At 42.5% G+C, this 22,875-nt stretch overlaps 1 protein-coding gene across 2 annotated transcripts in view; it reads right to left on the bottom strand.

Annotated features, from left to right (window-relative positions):
* Positions 1-22,875, bottom strand: part of DPYSL2 (dihydropyrimidinase like 2) — a 422,636-nt gene that overhangs the window by 12,480 nt on the left and 387,281 nt on the right. For both annotated transcript variants that reach the window (XM_078666613.1, XM_078666614.1), the window contains exons 10-11: positions 11,902-12,043; positions 11,099-11,269 (exon numbers count right to left, since the gene is read on the bottom strand). In XM_078666613.1, the coding sequence (XP_078522739.1) occupies positions 11,099-11,269; positions 11,902-12,043 (313 nt within the window). The remainder of the gene's footprint in view (positions 1-11,098; positions 11,270-11,901; positions 12,044-22,875) is intronic.

Genomic DNA, 22,875 nt, shown 5'->3' with positions numbered 1-22,875 from the left:
ACTACTGATCACGTTAAACGTGTTATTACACTTTTAGATTGGGCACAGGCAAAGGAATCCCCAGTCGGGGTGATCTTACTCGATGCTGAAAAAGCGTTTGATAGAGTAGACTGGGGATTCCTTTGGACTGTGTTAGAATGGAAGGGGTTTCCCCCACAATTCATTCACGCGGTGCGCTCACTCTACTTTAGTCCTAAGGGTATAATAAGATTAGGTACTGATCAATCGAGACCTTTTCCGATTACTAGAGGGACTAGACAAGGTTGCCCTTGTTCCCCGCTTTTATTTGCGCTATATTTAGAACCTTACTTGAGTAGACTTATTCTGGAACCTAATATCCCACCAGTTCGTCTCTTTGAAGTCGACCATAAAGTTCTAGCGTACGCAGATGACGTGGCTATTGTAACTTCTGATGTCTCCTCTGCGTTACCCATAATTATTGATGTGGCCAGAGAGTTTGGGAAAGTCTCTGGTTATAAGTTAAATATCACAAAAACCCAGATCATACATTCGGAAACGGGTAAACCTACTGATATCCCACTAAATACTACTGGCTCATATCTTGGTGTTACTTTATCTTCCAAGGTTGAGGATATTGTTGCATTAAATATAGACCCCTTACTCATATCCACTAATAGAACGCTGGAAAGATTTAATAATTTACACTTGTCATTATACGGACGAACTAATGTCATTAAGATGATGATTTTTCCAAAATTTCTGTATTTCTTTCGTACTATTCCTTTATTTTTTTCAATGTCTCTCTTGAACAGAATAGACAGAATGGTGTCCAGGTTTTTGTGGGGGTACCGCCGCGCTAGAAGATCTTTAAAATGGTGTACTCTTCCATCAGATTCTGCTGGGCTGGGGCTCCCGAATTTTAGAATGTATTACTGGGCTATTGCTTTGAAAACTATTCGGGTTTTGCTTTTTCATGATTATGTAACAGAACCAGCCATGGCACCCTCTATCTTTGAAATGCTTCTAGGTACTCATGTGCGGCAGTGCCTGCTGAAAGTCATTGAACCCAGTTACTATAAAAAAACAAAATTCAAGGTGGTCCTTGCTGCATTTTTAGTTTGGAGGCAAATGAACAAAACTTTACGTATAATCCCAAAATTGAATTACTATACACCTTTGTTTGATAATAAGTCATTATCCGAAATTTTCCAAGATACGGTAATTCACCGATGGCACATGAGACAGATTCATTTACTTGGACAATTGTATCAAAGCGGGTCCCTTATGTCCTTTTCTAAATTACAAGAGACATTTGGGCTATTTAGGAACGATTTTTTTAAATACCTACAGATTCGTAGCTTCCTAGAATTTTTTTTTTTTATTATTTACTGATACTATGGAAACTATTGATATCTTAGAAAGCTCTAGGAAGAACAACCGTATTGGTATCATTTACCAGTTAATGAGTAATAGGCTGCAGAACGACCTTGATCATCATACCCTGAAATGGCAGAGAAAGCTCTGCATTGAAGGGATTGATTTGGTAAAAGTGTTTGAGATGAGTAATAAGACACTAATTAATAGCTCTCTTAAGAGTCAACATTACATGTCTACCTTAGATCTTTACTACACACCTGCAAAACTGGTAAAATGGAAAGCTTTAAAAGGTATTAACTGTAGCCGTTGTGGAACTTTAGCAGCTGACTCAATTCACATGTTTTATAGCTGTTCTAAATTGGCCGTATATATAGAGAAGATCGAAAAGTTCTTGACTAATTTGTTGCATGTGCAGATTACGCTCCATCCTACCATTATTATTCTTGGTGTCTATTTTCCCTCTCGGAATTTAACTATAGATCAAGAACATTTTATGTTTATGGGAATGTCTATTTATCGAGCCTGTATCACTTCTAGATGGTTGGATATAGATCCACCAACTTTTGAGTTATGGCTGGGAAAGCTGCTAAATGTTTATAGAATGGATAAAGCAGTTTACAAACTGAAGGGACTTAAAAAGAAGACTTTTGGTCGGAAGTTATGGTCCCCAGTTGATAATTGGATTTAAACTGTATAATGGTTGTTTTTTGTAAAGACTTATGTTGGATTCCTCATTTTGTTATATCCTTGTATGTTTTACCTCTGCCAAAAAAAAAAAAAAAAAAAAAAAAAAAAAAAAAAAAAAGGAATATTAAGGAGTGGGATGTCAAGGCACTTCATCTTACTCTTTGAGACTCTGATTTAGTGAGTGGATTCTGACATGTTAGAACAGTTTTAAACCCACCCACCCCCACCCCCTCTATTCATTAGGTGTGACTAGTGGGGTGAAACCTCTTACAAGAAGGGCTCTGAAATCTGTAAATCAGTAAACAGAGTGCCTGCTATCTAACTTCAAATATAGGGCTTAATGAACTAAAATGTTCCGCAGTCACATGGTCTGCAATTCTTAAAAAACACAGACTTGCCAACCACACAACACAGTTGCAATGTAAAAATTGCACTCTGCAAGTTGGATATATCTTTCCAACTCACACAGTATGCTTCGAGACCCCTTGTAAACTGTAAAGTGAGAAGGGGCGTGGAAAGGTCATCCCATCTACTTTGCGTGTCACAATAGAATATATCAAAGGCTTATAAACTGCATCTTGCTTGTGGCCAGAGCCTCCTACCCTAACTCAGAATTTCTGGGCAGCTGGTGAGTGTAAATATGCGGCAGGGTGTGAAGTAGGGGCAAGTTTTAAGTCTTGGATCACTGACACTGAACCAATGGTTTGTTTGAAACAGATTTAAAAATGAAAAGAGAAGTCTGAAAACACATGGACCTGTATTTTCTCATTTTGAGAACCTCCCCCAGACACTTAATTCATTTATAGCAGGATCAAGGCTAAGTAGTGTAGTATAGTTCCTATATCCCCGATAGGCTCTGCGCATTGGAATAATATACACTATAGATTTGACATAGGACTGAGGTCAGTATGTATCTATCGAGTATATTAAACTTAATTACTTGTGTGTGCCAGCTAACTCAGAGGTCACTAGAAACTTTCTCGAATGAACAAGAAGGGATTTGTTTCTGACAACCGCATAAACATGACAGCTTTGTTTCCCTTAATAGTCGGAACAATATCTTCAGAGTCGTGGAAACAATAGATTACAGTTTCACTCAGTCAATCGTGCATGCTTCGTTTCTACCAAGTTGCACAGAAATAGAGAGATGGGCGTTTCAATAAAAAGGGTTTATTGAACAGTCTTATTTCTCAATCAAAGAGATATGAACTGCTACAATCTTAAGACAGAATGCGAAGAATAATGCGTACAGCGTTAGCAGTAATATAAAATAATACTGCAATAGCATGGTCTGTAGCTATGACATATATAAAAATACATACATAAATAACACAGGCTATAATACTCAACTGGTGCTTCTAAAATAATACTACCCCAGTGTACCTAACCTAAGTCTAGTACGAGGAAGAAGTAGGTGCTGTTTTAGCTATAGTTTAGTTTAGTTGTGCCATGAATTGCCAAACGTTTCTCTAGGTTCTAATCAGCTCCATACCTTAGAATGACAGAGGTTGGTATCTCTTTCCCGGGACTCGATCTCTAACACCCCACAAGGGGAGTCAGAAACACTGGAGCTGGATTCTCGGCGAGGAGGATGACAGAGTCTGGTCAGTGCGTCAGTTGGGGACTTGACTTCCTTTGGGACTTGCTGTGGCGAGTCGCGTCGTGCAAGTAGGTAGCCGAACCGCACCGTGCCTTGCCATAGCAAGTGAAGGTATATCTATACCTTGTAGGTGTTTAGGAATGCCTATATTGACGTAAAAGTCTGGCATATGAACGTCATGAATGAACCCCTAAGGAATAGATGTTCATGAATAATAAATGAGTTTGTGGAGAAATCAATATCCAGGCAAGGGGAAGTCCTAAAGGCTTAAGAGTCTGGTTTTCCAAGAACTCGTTGTGACGAAGAGGATCGGATGTAGTTGACCATGCCTGTATTTGGTTAGCATGAGCAATGCCTAAATAAGGGCTGGATTTCTATGCCTAAATAAGGGCAATGTGAATTGCACCTATATAAGGGCATACATCAGGAAATCTGTTTACGGTATCTAAATCGACACACAACAGTAGATAGCCTGGCATTAGGAAGGCACTTGGAAAGCAAATTCCGTTCCAAATACTGTGTGGCCTTTACTCCCATGTTAGAATGCAAATGGCAATTGTGCACTATTTGTAAAGCACAAGCATGAAGGCTGATTATCTACTCTTTCACTTTAGTCTTATTATTTGAGAAGACTTCCACATTTAAAACCAGTGATATGTATTTGTGGACATACAGCACTTGCAGAAGCAAACAATGTGGACATTGTGTTTTTCTGAAAAACTCTTGAATGGTTTCTTACTGCATGCATTTGGGTGTTAAGACTGAAAAGCAGTGATGACAGTCTTGGTTAGACCCTAATATGACTAGTTCAGTCCTTATGCTACTGCACCAACAATATATGCTCTCAATATAGTGTGGCCAACCACTTTTGAAAAGTATGGTTAACTGTAAAGTGTTCTATAAATACATGTCAAATGTGGAGACTGCAGCAGACAACAACAGGAGGGGGGGGGGGCACATCAATCAAACTACATCTCTACTGTATGGGCAATGTTAGCAACGGCTGACAAAAAATGCACTATGCAAGCCAGTTTTCGTCATGGTTCAGCCCTGAAAAAGCAAAAAAAAGAGCACTGAACAAACAGCTCTGAGTCTTTTAATTCTGCATTTTGCAGAACAATGGTACCAGTCTGCTAGTTACACCACAGCGTAACACTCTGGACACTGTTTACCAGTGGCTTTCCAGGGCTGATGATACTATTTTATTCCATTCAAAGGACCAAGTTATGGCTGATTACTAATAAGTGTACCTTGCTTATGCCCAAATATCATGGTGACATATGAACTGTTAAAAAAAAATGCTGACTACGGATTTGGGGTATTCTTTGCCCAGCATTAATCAAGCACAGGATTCTACTTCACTGGTATTTGGATGCATCTTTAGTTTGCAATGGACACGTCCTTGCGAGGGTTTCTTAGCTATGCTTCTTACGCGGCTTGGCTTTTTAGCACCAGACAAGTCAGCTGGGTGTATTCAACAGTTGCATAGAACTGACACTTAAAATTTTTCTAGTTAAATGGTATAATCTGGTGCTACGCTGGCGTTCATGCAAATGAGCAACTTATTAGGTAATTGAGATTTTAGACATGCGGAGAGGCAACAAAACCTAATTCTTGTTCCACAAATAATTAGTATAAATGACTAAGGGCCCGATGTACGACAACCTTCATTTTGCGCCTCGCAATTTGCGACATATTGCGAGTCGCAAATTGCGAGTCGCTAAATGAAATGTACAACAGTCTGTTTACACTGTTTTGCGATTCCCAATGGGGTCGTAAATTGCGAGGCTCATTAATATTAATGAGCCAGTCGCAATTTGCGAGCCCATTGTGAATACCAGCCCTCCTAGGAATGGTGGCCTGCTGGGCTCAGCAGACCACAATGTTTGGGACTGCTATTTAATAAAGCAGATTATTGTTTTTTTTTTTTTTTTTTAATGCAGCCCGTTTTCCTTAAAGGAAAATGGAATGCATTCAAAAATAAAAATAAAATGAAACGTTTTCGTTTAATATTTTAAGTGCAGGCAGTGGTCCCTGGGACCACTGCCTGCCCTTAAAAAATTATTTTGCATACATTTGCAAAGGGGAAGTAGGTGGTAATTGCGAGTGTTTTGCGACGGCAAAACATTGGTACATGGTTTTGAGAACGCCCCTTCCAAATAGCGAGTCGCAAAACCTATTTAGAGAGTCGCAAAAAAATTGCTACTCGCTAAATAGGCTATCTACATGGCCCAATATGTTTTTGCATGTGCAAACAGGTTCGCAAACCCGTCTGCGCAAGCAAAAATGGATCGTACATCTGGCCCAATTTTCTTTATTTGCTCAAATCAAAGGTACGGTAGACCTAACAGTTGTTTGGGATGAATGATGATACAACAAGGGCCATTTCAACGCGGTATGTTAGGTCGCGGTTTTCACAACGCAAGTCGATGATCGACTGTCGCTGGAGGGACGCTGGACTTAGGAATAGTGCGAGTTACTATTCCAACTCCAGTCTACATACAGTACAGAAGGTGTTGGAAACAGTAATTTACACTATTCCTTAGTCAACAGCACCCTCCAGTGCAAGTCGCTGTAACAACTTGCGTAGTAATAGTAAGTACCATGTTGAAATGGATGCGTGGTAAACTATGTCTCCCATTGTTTGAGCATAACTTATAGAATTAGTAGACACACGTTTCATTCAGGTCCGTTAACCATTTAGCTTTTTTAAAGCAGTATGATAAGATTCAATTGTTTTTCATCAGCGTCAGAAGCATGTGAGAAGTACATCATACAGTCATGAAAAGGATGAAGGGTTTTGCCGACCTCAATGAAGCACCCGTCAGTTGAATTATAACTAATGCCCAAAACTATACAGTACCTTTAATTTGAGAAAATAAAGAATGTACTTCTACAAAGTATCAGCAAACCAATAGCTGTTTGTTAAAGCAGTTTTGCAGAAATAATTGAAAACCACCTACATTGCTCACCTTTTTTAAAGCAATATTGTTTGTTTTTATTTCTGAAATAGCCCCCCCCCTACATGTGCATAAAAAGCATCAGCCAGAGCATCAAGTTCCATGCTATTGAGAACTGCACAGATTGAAATAGGCACGATATATACAAAAAGTGGATTAAAAAATGTAAGTATCAGTAACAGTAGTTTTGCAGCGTGATGCTCTTCTAGATTCACATGCTGTGCGTTGTTATGTCATGTAGTGGTTGGGTCCAGAAACTTTGAGAGTTTATTTTTTCATTTTTCTTTCTTTGCGGGCATTGACCAGAGGAGGAGTCATTCTGACTCCCTAGGAAGCTGAACGTAAGCAGTGGTGCACTGACCAAGATGAAACAGGGTAACAACCTTTGGCATGAAGCAAAAACTTAGGCCAAAGGACCAGTCTGTCTGGGAAAATTGTGGTAGACAGGATAAATAGTTGAAGTCTTACTAGTGCCCTCAGCAACACCTTTGCCAGGGTGGTGCAACACTTTAGATAAATACACTTTGATGTGATCAACTTCCTCTTTAGCAAATCATGAAATGAAATAAGGCCTTCATCCAGAGTAAACAGACTTAGTAAGGGGTGACAAGTGATAAAATGATTTGATGATCACTTTGCTTGTTGGGGTACCACATAGAAGTCACATAGTTTGTTAGGACTCGAACAGAGTGATCGCGGATCAAAGGCAGGAATGCCCAAGTTTTAGTAGGTTGATAGGCGCTTCTGCTCTGACGGGAAATACAGGCCTCTGATCTCGAATGCATCAATATGACCATCACAACCACGTGAAGAGGTATCAGTTACCATTATGGTCGACATCGGTGGGGGCAATGAATTTCTCATGTGCAAGATGGTCCGTCACCAGCCACCACATCGGACTCAAGCTGTTTTTGAGGAAATTCAAATAATGTTTCTCAGGACCTTACCAGTGCTAGGACCACTGAAATCCGAGGTACCGCTCTAGAGCACACATATACCATTCACTGTGGAAAAGACTAGCAATCCCAAAAGATGTTGTACTGTCAGGGTGATAAACAGTGCTCCTTCCTTAGACATCAGTATTTATACCCTGAACGTCCCAAGCTCGCTGGGCATATGGGACGGCCTTGAGGAAGCCAGTGTACAGCATCACCATGATGAAAAGGAGAAACTTGGTGGGCCACAGGTGCAGTTTGGGGAGGGGGATTGATAACTCCAGCTCGAAGGAGATTGTGACCTGCAGGCAGGTGGTCCAAAATTTGATACAATCCCACAACAGGAGCTAGTCATCGAAGTACGAAAATACAGCTATTGACCTGCAAACGTGCAGAGACCACCATAATTCACCTTTGTGGTAATTCGGGGAAGTGATATTAGCCCAAATGGAAGGTCTGTGATTTGCTATAGGGTTAAGGCCACACAAAACGCAGATACCTACTGTGCGACTCCAGGAGTGGTGCATGAAAGCATGTGTCTTGCAAATCAAGGGACACCATCCAATCTTTCAGTTCTAATGCAAAAGGACAGATGCGAGGAAAATTATTTTGAGCTTCTTCTGCTGTAGGAAGGTATTCAGAATGCAAAGGTCCAGAACTGGACAAACGCTACCGTCTTTCTTGGCAACTAGAATAGCATCCCTGCCTAATTTCATTTTTCTGACGAATTCCAGAGGCCCTCTGATCAAGAGAGAACTTCCTTCTGCAAAATGGGAACAATTGAAACAGGGGACATGGGAGAGCATAGCTTTGCTCGACAATCTCGAGGATCCAATTGTATGTGGTGATGGACTGCCAGTGTAGTAAATGAAAGGAAACTCTCCCCACTAGAGACTGCATGTGTTCCTTCAAGGGTGAGTTAAAGCAGTTTTGCAGAAAGGGGGAAGAGGGCTGTTGTTGCTACCCTTGACAGCCTGTTGACTGCCACACCCTCTAGTTTACAAAATACTTGGGCTGCGGCACTGACTACTCAGGATGGTGCTGCCAAAGGGGATAGCCTTGGGCATGTGTCCTGAATGTGCAGATATAGTTGATGAAACTGACAAGCAGAGAAAGACACTCCCAAGGACTGAGCCGTAACACAAATCTGTTTGAAGCATTCCAGCACTGAGATGGGTTTCTCAAGGCTCTTTCAAGACTCATGTCCATAAGGTTGACTGGACATCACCCAAAAAGCCTATGGGCTGTATCCCTTCATGGTGGTAGATGGCCACATAAGAGCATATTGATTGCACCACAGAAGCCAACATATCCAGGTCTTATGGGAAGAACTGTTTGGCTGCATCCTGCCCATCATACAGGACCTCACCAAAATATTTCAAAAGGTAGTCGGCAAGATTTACAATGACCATTAGTGCAACTTCCCTCAGGGCATGAAAGTAGCAGGTAAGAAAACAAATAACATTCGTGGAGCAAAGAGCTAGACTCCGTGAAACGTCATTCTTCCCTATTGCCTCAATCCATTTCAACCTAAGATCTGTAGGAGTAGATTAAAAATAGTCAGGGTTCCGTTTCGTGGAAGCGGAAGCCTTAACAACAAGACTCTCCGGAGAGGAGTTAACCTTTTGGGTCCAAGAGCAAGACGATGTAGTGAGTGACCTGGCGATTTGATTAACTCTTTCCTTTTTTTAAATTTGTATCGAATTGTAAGCTTTTTATGATTCTCTGTCTGAATCGAATAAAGTTGAATGGACCTGGTGGGTAAATGCAGAAGCAGAAACTGGTTTCCAAAATCCGACAGAAAAATGCTTGGCTGAAAGGGAGCAGTGGGTCCACTGTGGAGGATGCTGACTGCAGAATTTCGGTTAGGTTTGCTTTTTTTTCCTTACAGAAATGGTAAATGTAAGGACCTCTTCTGCCTTTCATAGGACAGCAGTCAGTGAATCAACTTCTAGTGAGGCTTTGGAGTGGGAGACTTTTGGGCATCAAAAGGGATCTGAATCAGAGTCAAAAAGCCCATGAAGCCTCAGATTATATAACATTAGTCACAAGGCAAAGCGCCTGTCAGGGGGCTCCTTCAACAACTGATGGGCTTTATGTCTGTATTTGACAGGAATGACCTTCGTGTTTGGAAAACTCATCAATTTCTTCAATGGATCAGAAACAGACATCAGAGATGGCACCAGCAGCAATGGCGAACTAGCCAGCAAAGACCTTGACAGAAGGAGAGAGTCAGGCAGCACCAATACAGTATGCTGGGATGAAACCACTGACAAGATCATGTTCAGCAGCCCCAACAGCTTCTTCTGGCCTGCAGGTGCACCAGATGGAACCAATGTGGAGTGGAAGAGAGCTAGCAGCAGGGCCAGGGTGAAGGCTGCAATTTGTGTGTGGTCAAACTAAGGAGCTTAAAACTCCAGAAAAGGAGCTTGTTCTTCTGTGGCCATTGGTGGGGCAAAATCTGACACCAGCTGCATCTCCACCAACAGGCCCCAAGCATGACGTCCTGACTGAAACTGGGGAATGAAATCACTGACTGCACAATCTAACCCTCAAGTGGGAGCAGTGCCGCAAAGCTAAGGAATCCCTCTTGTGGTGCATTGTGTGTTTCTCCGGGAAGAATTATCCCTGGAAGTGGTCAGTGTCGAGAAATTGAGATCTGGACCAGCTACGGTCCAAATGTTCATCTCAGGTCTGTGCTGTGAAGAGCTTCATCCTCTGCTCCTTAATAGTATAATCTTGCATATGGGCACACTACTCACAAGACCTGTAGTTGTGTTTGGGCCTCAGGTACATGATGTGTGGGACTGAACAATTGTACAACTGAAAATCAATACCAACAATATTGTGGTATAAGAATACCGAGGTCAGAATATCAATGCACAAAATATCGAAAGATAAGTGCATATAGGGAAACTTAGATATACTATTTCTAACTCCACATCTATATACTGTCCTCCATGCTATGTACCACCAATACTCCAAGTTAGATAATTAGGAGGAAAACCGTGAGAAAAATACATATGCTGGTGGCACAATAGGCAAGGATTAAAAAATATTGCAAAATATAATTTGGTAAGAAATGTGTTCAGGACAGTAACTCCAGATTCAAATTGAAGGGTGCATTAAAAAAAAGAACGGACATCAGTGCACTGGGGTGGCGACAAATAAGACTCTGTGATGTCATATCTGCTTGGGACTGGATCCGAGATGCCACCTATCAGTGCAGGACAGCGGTTTCAACTTTTCAGATCTAGTGGTCACCTAGAGGAGTTTCTCTTCATTAGAAGGATTCATTAGAAGAGATTCATGCTGCAAAAACAAATATTACCACTATGGTTCAATTGGTTTACCCCCATGGTTCAAATGGTTTAGGCACAATTCATCCCAACAAGTTCACAAGCATGTAAAAGTAACACCATTGATTAACCGTCACACATTATTGTTGAAAAGAGTTTGGTTATTTTTACATATCAGATACAAAGGCCTACATAGAATTAATGCAATCACCCAGTAGGCATAAACAATTGCTAGTAACCAAATCCCAATTGTGCTTTTTAGTCATAGAACCAACTTACGCTGTTGTGAGTCTTGGCAGAAATGGTCTTCATGCTGTCAGGGTCCCAAATAACGAGGTCTGCATCGGAGCCCACAGCAATGCGGCCTTTCCGTGGGTAGAGGTTGAAGATCTTTGCAGCAGTAGTGCTGGTAACAGCTACAAACTGGTTTTCATCCATCTTACCAGTCACCTATCATAGAGCAGAAGTAAAGACACATCATTCTTATTTAGTCAGACCATAGGCTCAGAAAGGCTACATCTTGTATGTAACCCATATGAAATGGCATCCTGTTCTGCAAAACCCAACAGCAAAAAGATTCTGGGTGCCACATACTATATTATAGCAGAACTCAATGGAAGACCCAACACCTCAAATGAGAAAGATAGGCTAAAATCCATGTCACAGACCAATGGACGTTTTTTACAGTCCAAAGGATTACATAACAAGCCTATCTGGGAACAATATTCCAGCACAATGGTAATCTGTCCCTTGAATGGATTATGGCAAAAGCTGCCATAACCTGCAAAAAGGTTCTATCAGTAATAAGAGATGTTAACAAAGTTGGAAGCAAATCATACATAATACAAAAAATACATTCATGAAATATCAATTAGCTTAAAAGGGTAGAAGAGGGTATCTACGCCGGAATGAGTGGGTACATTTAATAAATAGCACATTTAATCGTAGAACACCCCACTTAAAATTAAACCTAATGTAGCACAACCCATTAAAACCTCCAAATTAAGACACTTTACAACAACAAAAGGCTTTACCTTATCTCAACCTCACTACAGGGTTGGAATCAGGTAAAACATCCTTACCACTGACTTGTCCCAGATGATGGACATCCGCTCTTCAGTTCCGTTGGTGCCAGCAGGAATCAAAGTGAAGTTGTCCTTGCCCACAGCTTTTTGGGAAGTGTTGTAGGTGCAGTGTGCACTGCCCGTCACCTGGAGATCTCCACTGAAAAGCAAAGACAAGCGCAACTGCTGCATTAGCTGTGAAAGTATGATTGGGAGACAAAGAACATAAGAAGCCACAGCATCACCATGGGTGCTGGCTGCCACTAGGAATTAAATAATCATATATCAATTACTTCTGCCATATTGTAAGTTGGTCAGTCAGCCTCGGAGGAAATAGACTGCCTACAAGCCAAAAAGACAAGCCAGTACAAAGTTACACTATAAACGGTGCTTGAGTTGTGTGTGCCCCATTTCCACAATACGCCTTGAAGGAACAACCTAAAGGCTGAGAGCAAACACAAATGCAATGATTATCAGTAAATAGGGTTCTTTAAAGAACGCAGCAAAGAGAAACTCACAGAACAATCTGGACCTATATTAATACACTTTTCTGATCCCTTAAATAGTGCCGGAGCCAGACGACCAAATATACAAGGAGGAGATTGGGGGAGGGGGGTGGGGTCAGAATCAATGGCAGCCTTCTTGTCTTCACTGAGCAACAAACTTAAAAGAGGTGGTGTCCAAGTTAGCCATTCTACCCTAAGTTAAAGCCGAACTATAGGGACAAAGCACCAACAGAGTATATGATCGATTTGACCTTTGCTCACAGCCACTTAGGCTAAGAGGAAAGGAAGGTTTAGGTGAGAACAAAATAAAACTAACAACTAAACAGATTGAGGAGAAATCAACTGTTTGAGACACATCGATGGGAAAGAGTACAAGGTAAAACATGCCTATACAAGTTTACACAGACACATTTGCAGAAGATGCTAGTAGTACATACATGTGATTACATAAATCAAAACACTTAACCCAATAATAATGTTTTTCAGTATGCAATGAAATTAAAATGATAAAATGATGAACATGGCTATGTACAAAGCAATCATTCAATTTAGACACTGTGACTGGTGCAAAACTGGTAGATAACAAAAATGGATTCATACACAAACAGGCAACCATTTTAAATGCTGGACTTTAAGAAACATTACTTGTGTTAGCTGATTGTTGGGGCAAACAACTGTCCAGCTGTAATAAACGAAATACGCCTAGCTTTGTGCCATGCGTTATGCGCAGCCAGATTAAGAACAGTACTGCTTCCTATTTGAGAGATAATGAAAAAATTAAACTGGCAAGCCAGAGGGAACGCTAAATCAATCCCTGTTCACACACGCTTTTGTTTTAGTGCTAATTTAGCCATGATAGAGCCATGATAGAGTGGCACAGGGTTCAATGCAGCTGTGTTTCCCAAACTGCCTAATGTAGGCATTTTCCATGGGGGAACAATCGAAGTTATGAAAGATCATACTTTACAGAACAGAGCTTCTAAAAGCAGTGTCACAGTGTGCAAAGAACAGTGCTTCTTCATGAAGCACAATGGGATGCAATTTAAATGTTCAAGTTTTACCAAGTGCAGGTCTGTATCCAGTACAACCACAGAGCAGCGGTCAGGGGGCGCAGTCAGAGGCATAGCCCCGCAACCACGCACCCCTCTACAGGCCCACTGGGGAAGCACACAATGTTCTCTCCAGTCACAGCACGGTCTGCCATGTCCTCGCCTCCTCCCCCTCACTCATTGACCAGTACAAATCCCCGCTGACATTAACTACTCAAAGAAGGTGGAAATGATCAGCAGAATAGCCCCCAAGTCATGAAAAACAGGGATTTTGAGCTGTTATTCTTTGGACCGCACAGTTATTCCACATTCCAGGGACTATAACTGGTAATACCCAGATTTAGATATTGGGATACCTGGCGAAATCTAAAATTACAGCCTCTTGGTATCCCCACATCCAAATCCAGCTAGTGCTTAATGAGAGCCCCAGTGTACTGGCAATGCTTTCCGTTTAGCGAGAGACTTCTTAGCGGACCAAATATAAATTGGTATCTGATGACGAGGATCGCTGACCATCCACTGCTCAAGGAAGAGGCTAAGGCTTAATATAGCGATCCACATATGCTGATATTTGTTGCAGTATAACAGCTATACATTATCTATGTCATTATACCTATTTTTGTAGCGAGGCACTTGTGAATCCCTGCAATGCATCCACAATTCGTAATTTGAATTATCACAGACTATCCTGAAGAAGGTGGTGTATTGTTTGGATTATGAACCAAAAACCTGCATTGGCCTGGGTTCATTAAAAAAGATCTAACAGTATAAAAACAGGAATGTTGAGTATTGCTCACTGTAGTGGACCTTCTACGAACCAGGAAAAAAATGTAGGTATGTGTGAGTGTGTATATAAATGTACATGTATTGTAGTTGACAAATTATTTAAAATTTATTTTGAAAATTAATTGTAATGACAATCTACCATCTACATATCAGCCAATTCACAGAGGTAGTGACTTACATTTGTACATTTCCACATGCATAATGTACACATACTCATGAGTCTAGTTAATTACAGAGTTCAAATTTCACATACATTTTATTCATACTCCGGTGGGAATATACACACCCGTAACATATTCTTGTAAAAAACATAGCACTATGTAAATTGTGAGATGCTTACAATTTTCAACTGCATCTGTTTTTCCTCATTTTCCTACACACTTCCTGTGAGAAATTAACATATTGGTGCACTTATTTATACGCACATATGTCTGAACCATTTACATGTATGTTTTTTCCCAAGAAAAGTGTGCCAAATGCATTTCCAAGCTCTTGTGAATATCCAAAGAATGAGCACTTTTCTCACAACAGGTGGAAATGAAGTGTCTAATTTAGGAAAACACTTTGTAAAATAGCTGGGTAAACTGCATATAAGGGCATACATTCTGTTTGTGGAACCAACATACACTATATGTATGTATTTTGCAACGTTCCATGCAATTGTGCACATGGAAAAAGCTTTATGATTCAACATCATCAAACTCCAGCTTTTTCTGGACTCACTAATTGGAAACTATCCATTTGAATCACTAGGACACTGAGAGGGCATTTAAATGTAGGTCTAGTATTCCACGGCCTTCTCTGGATAAGAGAAGTTCTGATGCAAGGCCAAAACAGCCTCCCGTATGAGAAAGAATGTAAAAGACCGAGTGTTAGGGACACATGTAAAGCAGTGGAGAAGACCTACAAAATGGGCTCTATACGGATCAGGCCAGGTTTATTCTAATGTAGGCCACTGTGCAGACTGTTAAGTAGGTGACCAGCTGGAGCATCTACAGGGAGGCAAGTGTTCTATATTTTTCACTCCGAGATCACTCCAAGATGAAAGGTCTACATAGGGTCACTTTCAAAACTCCTATTCAACATCCCAACCTCGGCAATCTACAGTTTTGAAACCCAATCTATTATCTGCCACCTTTTTTCTTTATCTCTTTGTCAACCCTAGATCTAAGTAAAAGAAAAACTATTATGCATGGAATATTTTTGAGAAACTCATAACTGAATTATCATCAGTGAGTTTAGTGATGATGTGGTCCTCTTTCTCAAATTATTTCCACATCGCCACAATATTATTCTTCAGAACAGGCTGGGCCACTTGGTATCATCTAGAAGACTTACTTATCAGTTCCTAGTATTCTTACAACTGCTTCCCCCGAGTGAATCAATGCTATAGTCTCAACTACTCAAATTATCTACCAACACCCTTAACCCAGTTTTCAAATTCTTCCTTCCTTGACTGTTTCTGACACTTCTTTACATTGACAGTTCACAACCACCTATCCTAGAGGTGAAGATCTTTATCAGCTTGTCTCTGCACCTATGCTTAAAGCTCAGTCCCATCTTCTGCAAACATCAAGCCAAGGAACATATAAACCGATACCCTCTTCTCTCAAATGACATGCCTCCAATAAAGACTTGGTGGCCAAAAAATACCCCAGCAACCTTAAGTCAGTCTTACAGCAAACTATGCTGATCAAGGTTGGAAAAGCTCTTGCATTCCTCAGCCAGCCCACAGCAAGTCCTCATTTCAATGGAACAAGCAATCTCTGCCATGAACCTTTAGGAACACTGGTGCCATTGAACCACTAGGGCTATACCGAGGAGGGTGCATAACAACTTGTCGAAAATAGTTTCTTGACACGGATGCTCTGCTTACCGCAGAGCATCCCATCCTTTGTAGTGCATGAAGAACTAGGGTTGGACTCTCTCTCTAATGTGTTGGCTTTTGGCCCCATATCGCTGCGGATTAAAAATTGGGACCAAGAAGGAAAACGCCTTATAGTAAGGATATCCTAAGAGACTGTCTTTCCCTTGATCATATTAACCGCATCTATCATAATAAATGTTAGCCCGAGTATGTCAGAGAATGTTCCATCAATATGTGTAGGGCAGACATATTTGAGCGACCAAAGGAAACCTGCTGTAGGGATCTGACCTGGGTGAAAGCAAACCTTTCTAAAAACAGTAGGTGGCCAGGGAAGAAGTGGAGCTGAGGAAGTGTAGTGTGCATAGGTACCTTTTATTGAAAACTGTCATCTACTGAAAAGTATCTTGTTGGTTTAAAAGTATTCATGACCGCTTTCTATTGACAAGACTTTGATTGGACCTCTTTCACTATCTTTTGGCCCAACCTTGTGCACAAAGAGGGCAGTGCCTCCCACCTTGCTGCTGCGATAGATAATCTATACATGATATGGTGCACTGCTTAATGTTTTGTAGTTTTTACGAGGCACTTACAAAGTCCTTTATTATTCCTATTCTTAAAAAAAGCAGGTTTTAGGCAGGTTAGACCTGCTTTTATCTTTTTACAACAGCTTTCAAGCTATTCAGTACTGCATGTTCTTAGCTTTTTAAAGGTTGCTATAAGGATTAGGTCTAGCTGTGATTAGCCTTTATGTACACTTACTTGTCACTGTGATAACATGAATTTGGTTTTTATATGATTTGTGTATATATCCTTGTATTTTAGGGGGCTGTGATGGATGTTTTTATTGCATTTGAAATAATTCTTACTATCAATATTGTATTTTAATGGTGATGCCCACACACATTTTGGACTCCTCGACCTTTGCCATAGCGCCCAATTACCACCCCTGCACATATGGGCCAATGACGGCCAAATTGCATTGATGACTTATCAGATGGAGTTTTTTTCTTTTGTTTTTTAACTGTGTTCATTTGACTTTTATGGTTTTCTTTGTAAAAAACGAATAAAGTATTGACTGACTGACACTGGAACTGCCCAAGTGTCAACATTGTTGCCACCACTCTTAATAAAGCAAGTATTATACCAAACAACTATCAGTGTAAAACGAAGATTTGCATCTCGAAACAGAAGTGTTCCAGATTAACATACAAGTTCATATAAGCACTTCAACTGGAATTCTACTGATCATCAATCAGAAAGTACTACATAATTCATCTCAGTGACTCTGACCACCTTTAAACAGAACTCTTCTAGGTTCCGTTACAAAAACAAGAAGCAATAACACAGAATCAGAAATTTTTCAACATGTATGCCAACTACACGTGGAAGAAAGCTATTGAATCTCACCTAGCTAAAGAAAGGACCAGCTTTCACTACCAATCAGCTGCAAATGTGGACCCATACCTCAGCTAACCTCTCGGATGCATTTCACTCCTCCATTACATCTTATGAATAACACTCCACTAAGCTTGCTGCCTCCATCAGCCAAGCAGGGTCAGAAGTTGACTTGTGCTCACCTTCAGTCTTTTCCTTCCATCTCTTTGGTAGTTCAAACTATACTCAACTCTTCTTTACAAGGCAGAACCTCTCCGGAAGCCTTGAACATTGTCCTCAGCACTATCGAAGAGGCCTAGGCATGACCATGCAATTCAGACAAGTACAGACCAATTGTAAACCGATGTTTTGTGTACAAGCAAAAACAAAAAGCATTGCTCACACAACTTTATCACTATATTAAGGCATTTGAGCTCCTTCTGAAACCCTGCTCAAATGCCCGTAGGGGACAGACTCGGCCATGATCACCATGTAGGCTGACCTCAAGACACAAGTGGAAGGCAATGAGGCTACTACCCTCTTTTTACCTCTCATCTGTCTTTCATTTGGTCCAAGCTTGTATCATCCTCTGTTGTCTCTGTGATATTGGCATTCATGTAAAGACTTTGAACTCGTTCTACTCCTGCCTTTCAGAATGAATACAGATTATGTTGACACTACCTTACACTTCATCTTTCAGTTGCCTCATCTCTGGCATACCATAAGGCTCTGTCATTACTCTGACCCATTTTAACATCTACCTCAGATCACAACCATAACCAGCTAGTCAGACTACTTACAACAGCATCAACAGTGCCCTATAAATCAGTAACCATGAGCTCTGACCTCAACCTCACCCCCAAATAATAAAGTCATCAGGGCCTCATTCCATCTTCCAAGATTACTAAGGAGACCTTCCCATTTTCTTGGCTTCAGTATTTAATGTCTTTGTGCTTACATGCACTGACTACTCAAACACCACGCATCTCCCCAAAATATCTACTTCGCACTCTCCAACAGATACACAAAATTGTGGCAAGCCATCTGCATCGTCATTGGAGGTACTGGTTTAGTGCCAGTTCTGAGCCCTGCACCCATAACTCATAGCTAGGTGAGTCTCCTTCAAGGCCTTTCACATCACTCAGCAGGAACTAAACAATATACGCCGTCGCTTCACTCAGAGGAAATCGCGGACCACTCAGCCCAGATGTAGTTGCTGCTTAAAAATATACTGTAATCTCTACATACAAAATAACATGCCTTGGAATCTCAGCATTCTCCATTCAGTGTGCAACTCCCTCCCTGGTATCAGGAATCTTCTACACCGACTAACCTGTTATTAAGCTCTAAGAAATGGCAGATCGCAAACTCCTTCATCACCCGCTAAGGAAAATCTGACCAAGACAATTAGCCATGTACCCAATATGACAGTAATACACCTGCGTTTGAATTTGAAACAAGCAATTGGCTGAAATAATCTGACCTCTGGTTAACCAATGCATATGTATCTTAATAGTCCTGCCATTCTCTTAACTGTGCTGGTTTCTTACAGAGTAAAGATTATAACACATCTCTGGAACTAAAGCATGAGATGTATGCATTCAAAAATCCCCTCCTCTGAAATACTGCAAACATATACACCCTATTCCCTCATAACATCTTTGACCCTGAACATACAACCCTTAATTTAGAACTGCACTCCTTTCAGCTGGCTAAAGCTACCAAAGTATGGATGTATCAAAAATATTCCTTTTTAGTCTCTAAAAAATAAAGCAAAATCGGAAGATAATTATTTGCCTTGAATGAAAGACTAACATCAAATGATGGAGAAATAGAAACAAGGAATTCACAAGGGAACTCGCAGTGCTTTTTAGGTCGAGACCTGCGTAGGCTGCGCTTGCACAGTCTCGCAGGGAGAGATCTTATGTTGGCAGTGTGGGGGCTTGAACCTGCCCCTCTTCTCCATTGGCTGGCTTCGTAAACGGAGGCCAGCCATTGGAGGAGAGGGGCATCACTCCGTTCAAGCCCCGTCTTTTTGGGATTCGGGGGTGTGTTTTTTACTTCATTTCTCTTTTCTTTCTCTCCTCTTCCCATTGGCTGGAATTTTGGAAGGAGAGAAAGAAAAACATGCCCCCGAATCCCAAAATGAGGCTGCATTTCTCGGAGGCATTTTTGCATGGCCTCGGAGAAAGATGGTGGTGTCATGGAGTGGTCCGAGTGATGCTTGTTTAAATGTGTATTGCTTTTTTCTTTTACTTTGAAACAAAAATCGTTTCAGTTTTGCCCGAGGCAATTTCTTCCCATCTCTTCCACCCCCTCACAGTCCGATGCCTTCTCGCTCTTCCGCTACCCCCCCAGCACCCTCCCGTCTTCAAATGCTCCTTTCTTCAAAGTATGATGTTGCGCTTGCCCGCCGCCCAATACCCCCCGCCTTGAAATGCTTGTCTTGTTTGAACTCTCCCAACACTTTTTTTCAGCGTGAAGGCGTTTGAAAGAGACTGTTGCGCGCCCCACGGCGGAGCAGTATGGCGGACGAGGAACCCCCTGCGAAGGCCGCAAGAACATTATCTAGCGGACTCATTTGCACACCTGCCCCCTCCCGGCATTTCTTTCCCTCGGCCCGAATATCGTTTACGCTCCTGCGTTTAATTGGCCTTTATCCAGGTCTGGCTGCGCACCAAGACTAGCTTTTCTTACAAGGTAATTTTCCAGGTCTGCTTCTACCTGACCCAATTCGGAAAGCCCTCGCGCCCCTTGGAAGGCTACATGGTTATCATCTTCGCGCCTCAGCCAATTATCGAGTACCCCTGTCGCAGTCACGAGAACGGAAGCATGGAAGCAGCCAATCGGTAGACCGCCGGCTTCCGGTGGCAAAATCTAAGGCGAGCCGCGCAAAGGGCCCATGTTAGGGAAATCAATGTTGGATGAAAAGGGGTCTCTGTGGGCTCTAGTTTGTAAGAAAACCAAAGCGAGGAGGTTATAGAGAGCATATATCGGTGTTACCAATTGGAGGGGAAGTGAGAGGTTTCGGTCACAGACAGAGTTTATGAGGGCAGTGGGTGGCCTAGGGATTGAATTTTCTATTTAGCTCAAGAGTAGCGGTTTCTAAGCCAGAATTTCAGGATAACCCATCGGAGGAGGAGGAAGTGCCGACCGACCGCAGACCCATCGCCCTGGTCATCACTCCCTTGGCCCCACTGGCGCCTACCTCACCCCACAAGGAGGAGCCGGCACGGCGGAGGGGCCCCTCGGGCTCTGCGCATCACTCTGTGGACTTGGGCCGTCTGGTAAGTTTCTGTCCGCCTCCTCCTCCCTGCGCGGTCGGCGTTGCCCTGGATGCACCCTGTGCCATCTCCCGGGGGCAGGCGACTACCCTTAGGATGCAGCAAAGCCGCAAGTAGAGAAGCTGCCGAGTACTCCGCCCCAGCCGTTGAGTGCTCGCTTTTTTTGCCCTTTCCTGCCCCCTCGTTGTGCTTGCTCTCCTGCCCCCTCGCTGTGCTTGCTCTCCTGCCCCCTGGCTGTGCTTGCTCTCCTGCCCCCTGGCTGCGCTTGCTCTCCTGCCCCCTGGCTGGGCTTGCTCTCCTGCCCCCTGGCTGTGCGTGCTCTCCTGCCCCCTGGCTGTGCGTGTTCTCCTGCCCCCTGGCTGTGCTTGCTCTCCTGACCCCTGGCTGTGCTTGCTCTCCTGACCCCTGGCTGTGCTTGCTCTCCTGACCCCTGGCTGTGCTTGCTCTCCTGACCCCTGGCTGTGCTTGCTCTCCTGACCCCTGGCTGTGCTTGCTCTCCTGACCCCTGGCTGTGCTTGCTCTCCTGACCCCTGGCTGTGCTTGCTCTCCTACCCCCTGGCTGTGCTTGCTCTCCTACCCCCTGGCTGTGCTTGCTCCCCTGCCCCCTGGCTGTGCTTGCTCCCCTGCCCCAGGCTGTGCTTGCTCCCCTGCTTGTTTGATATTTCTAGCTCATCGTTCGCAGGGTGTTTCTTTGCCTCGTTTTTGCGCAGGTTTTTTAAGAATATGATATATGAACACATTAGGGTGGTTTGAGAGTCAAAGCGTTCTTCCATTGATAGGGCTTTGGAAATGCGAAGGGTCGTTGTTTGGTTGATTATTTGCGAATACTTGTGTGCATCTGGTACTATAAGTGTTACACTTCTGCGGTAATTGGGAGGAATGCCATCTGGACAACCTGGAAAATGTGGATTAGGGTGTGAATGTATGTTCCAGAAAAGACCATACTTAAAAGATCTATTCAGATTATTATCTGCTGCGATTTGGACATGGAATCCCAGAAGCCTGTATTCCTGTCAGTCAACGTCACAAAGGAGATCTCTGAAAATGGTGAACGAAAAAAACAAATGGTGCAGAATAATTTTTTCCCCTAGTGATTTGAGTAAGCTTGCTATTTCTGTCCACATGCAATTGGAGGTCAAAAATATGTGTCCTGAATGGATGCCAGGAATAATGTTGGTTCACAGGTGTAGCCCCCTTACCCATATCGTTCAAGGGTCTCTTCCTGTGCTGTGGACAAGGTGATCTTGGAGTACATTGCCCCCAGTAGGAGTCCACAATCAAATAGTTCAAGAATTTAAATATGGTGGATAGCCTTGGAAGCTTACAAAACGCATGCTGTGTCCTAAAACAAGAGAGATTATCTGCTTTTATTTATGCCCTTGTTCCTGCCTAAGGATTATTTAAAGGACCTCAGTTCGAGGACATAAATGCCCCATAAAGAGTGTTTGTTCTCAGAGCAGTGTCTGTGTGTGGCTGTGTGTGGCTGTGTGTGTGTGTGTGTGGCTGTGTGTGTGTGTGTGTGTGTGTGTGTGGCTGTGTGTGTGTGTGTGTGTGGCTGTGTGTGTGTGTGTGTGTGGCTGTGTGTGTGTGTGTGTGGCTGTGTCTGTGTGTGTGTGTCTGTGTGTCTGTGTGTGTGTGTGTGTGTGTGTGTGTGTGTGTGTGTGTGTGTGTCTGTGTGTGTGTCTGTGTGTGTGTGTGTCTGTGTGTCTGTGTGTCTGTGTGTCTGTGTGTCTGTGTGTCTGTGTGTCTGTGTGTCTGTGTGTCTGTGTGTCTGTGTGTGTGGCTCTGTGTGTGTGTGGCTGTGTGTGTGTGGCTGTGTGTGTGTGTGTGTGTGTGTGTGTGTGTGTGTGTGGCTCCGTGTGTGTGTGTGTGTGTGTGGCTCTGTGTGGGGGGGGCTCTGTGAGTGGGTTGCTCTGTGTGTGGGGGGCTCTGTGTGTGTGTGTGTGGGTGGGTGGTTGGGTGCAAATGCAATAGGTCTCGCATTTGCGAGAGATTAACCTATTGGCATTGTAAATGACAATGCCATTTATTTATCTGTTTTCAAAACCAACACATAAATAAAAATATTGTCATTTACAATGCCAATAGCTCTAACTTTTGCAAAGGCGAGACCGTTGCATTGTAAA

Source organism: Lissotriton helveticus, chromosome 11 (assembly GCF_964261635.1).
Source record: "Lissotriton helveticus chromosome 11, aLisHel1.1, whole genome shotgun sequence".
In the NCBI taxonomy this organism is placed as follows: Eukaryota; Metazoa; Chordata; class Amphibia; order Caudata; family Salamandridae; genus Lissotriton; species Lissotriton helveticus.
Note: the sequence above shows the minus strand (reverse complement) of the source record. Positions and strands in the feature narration are given on the sequence as shown.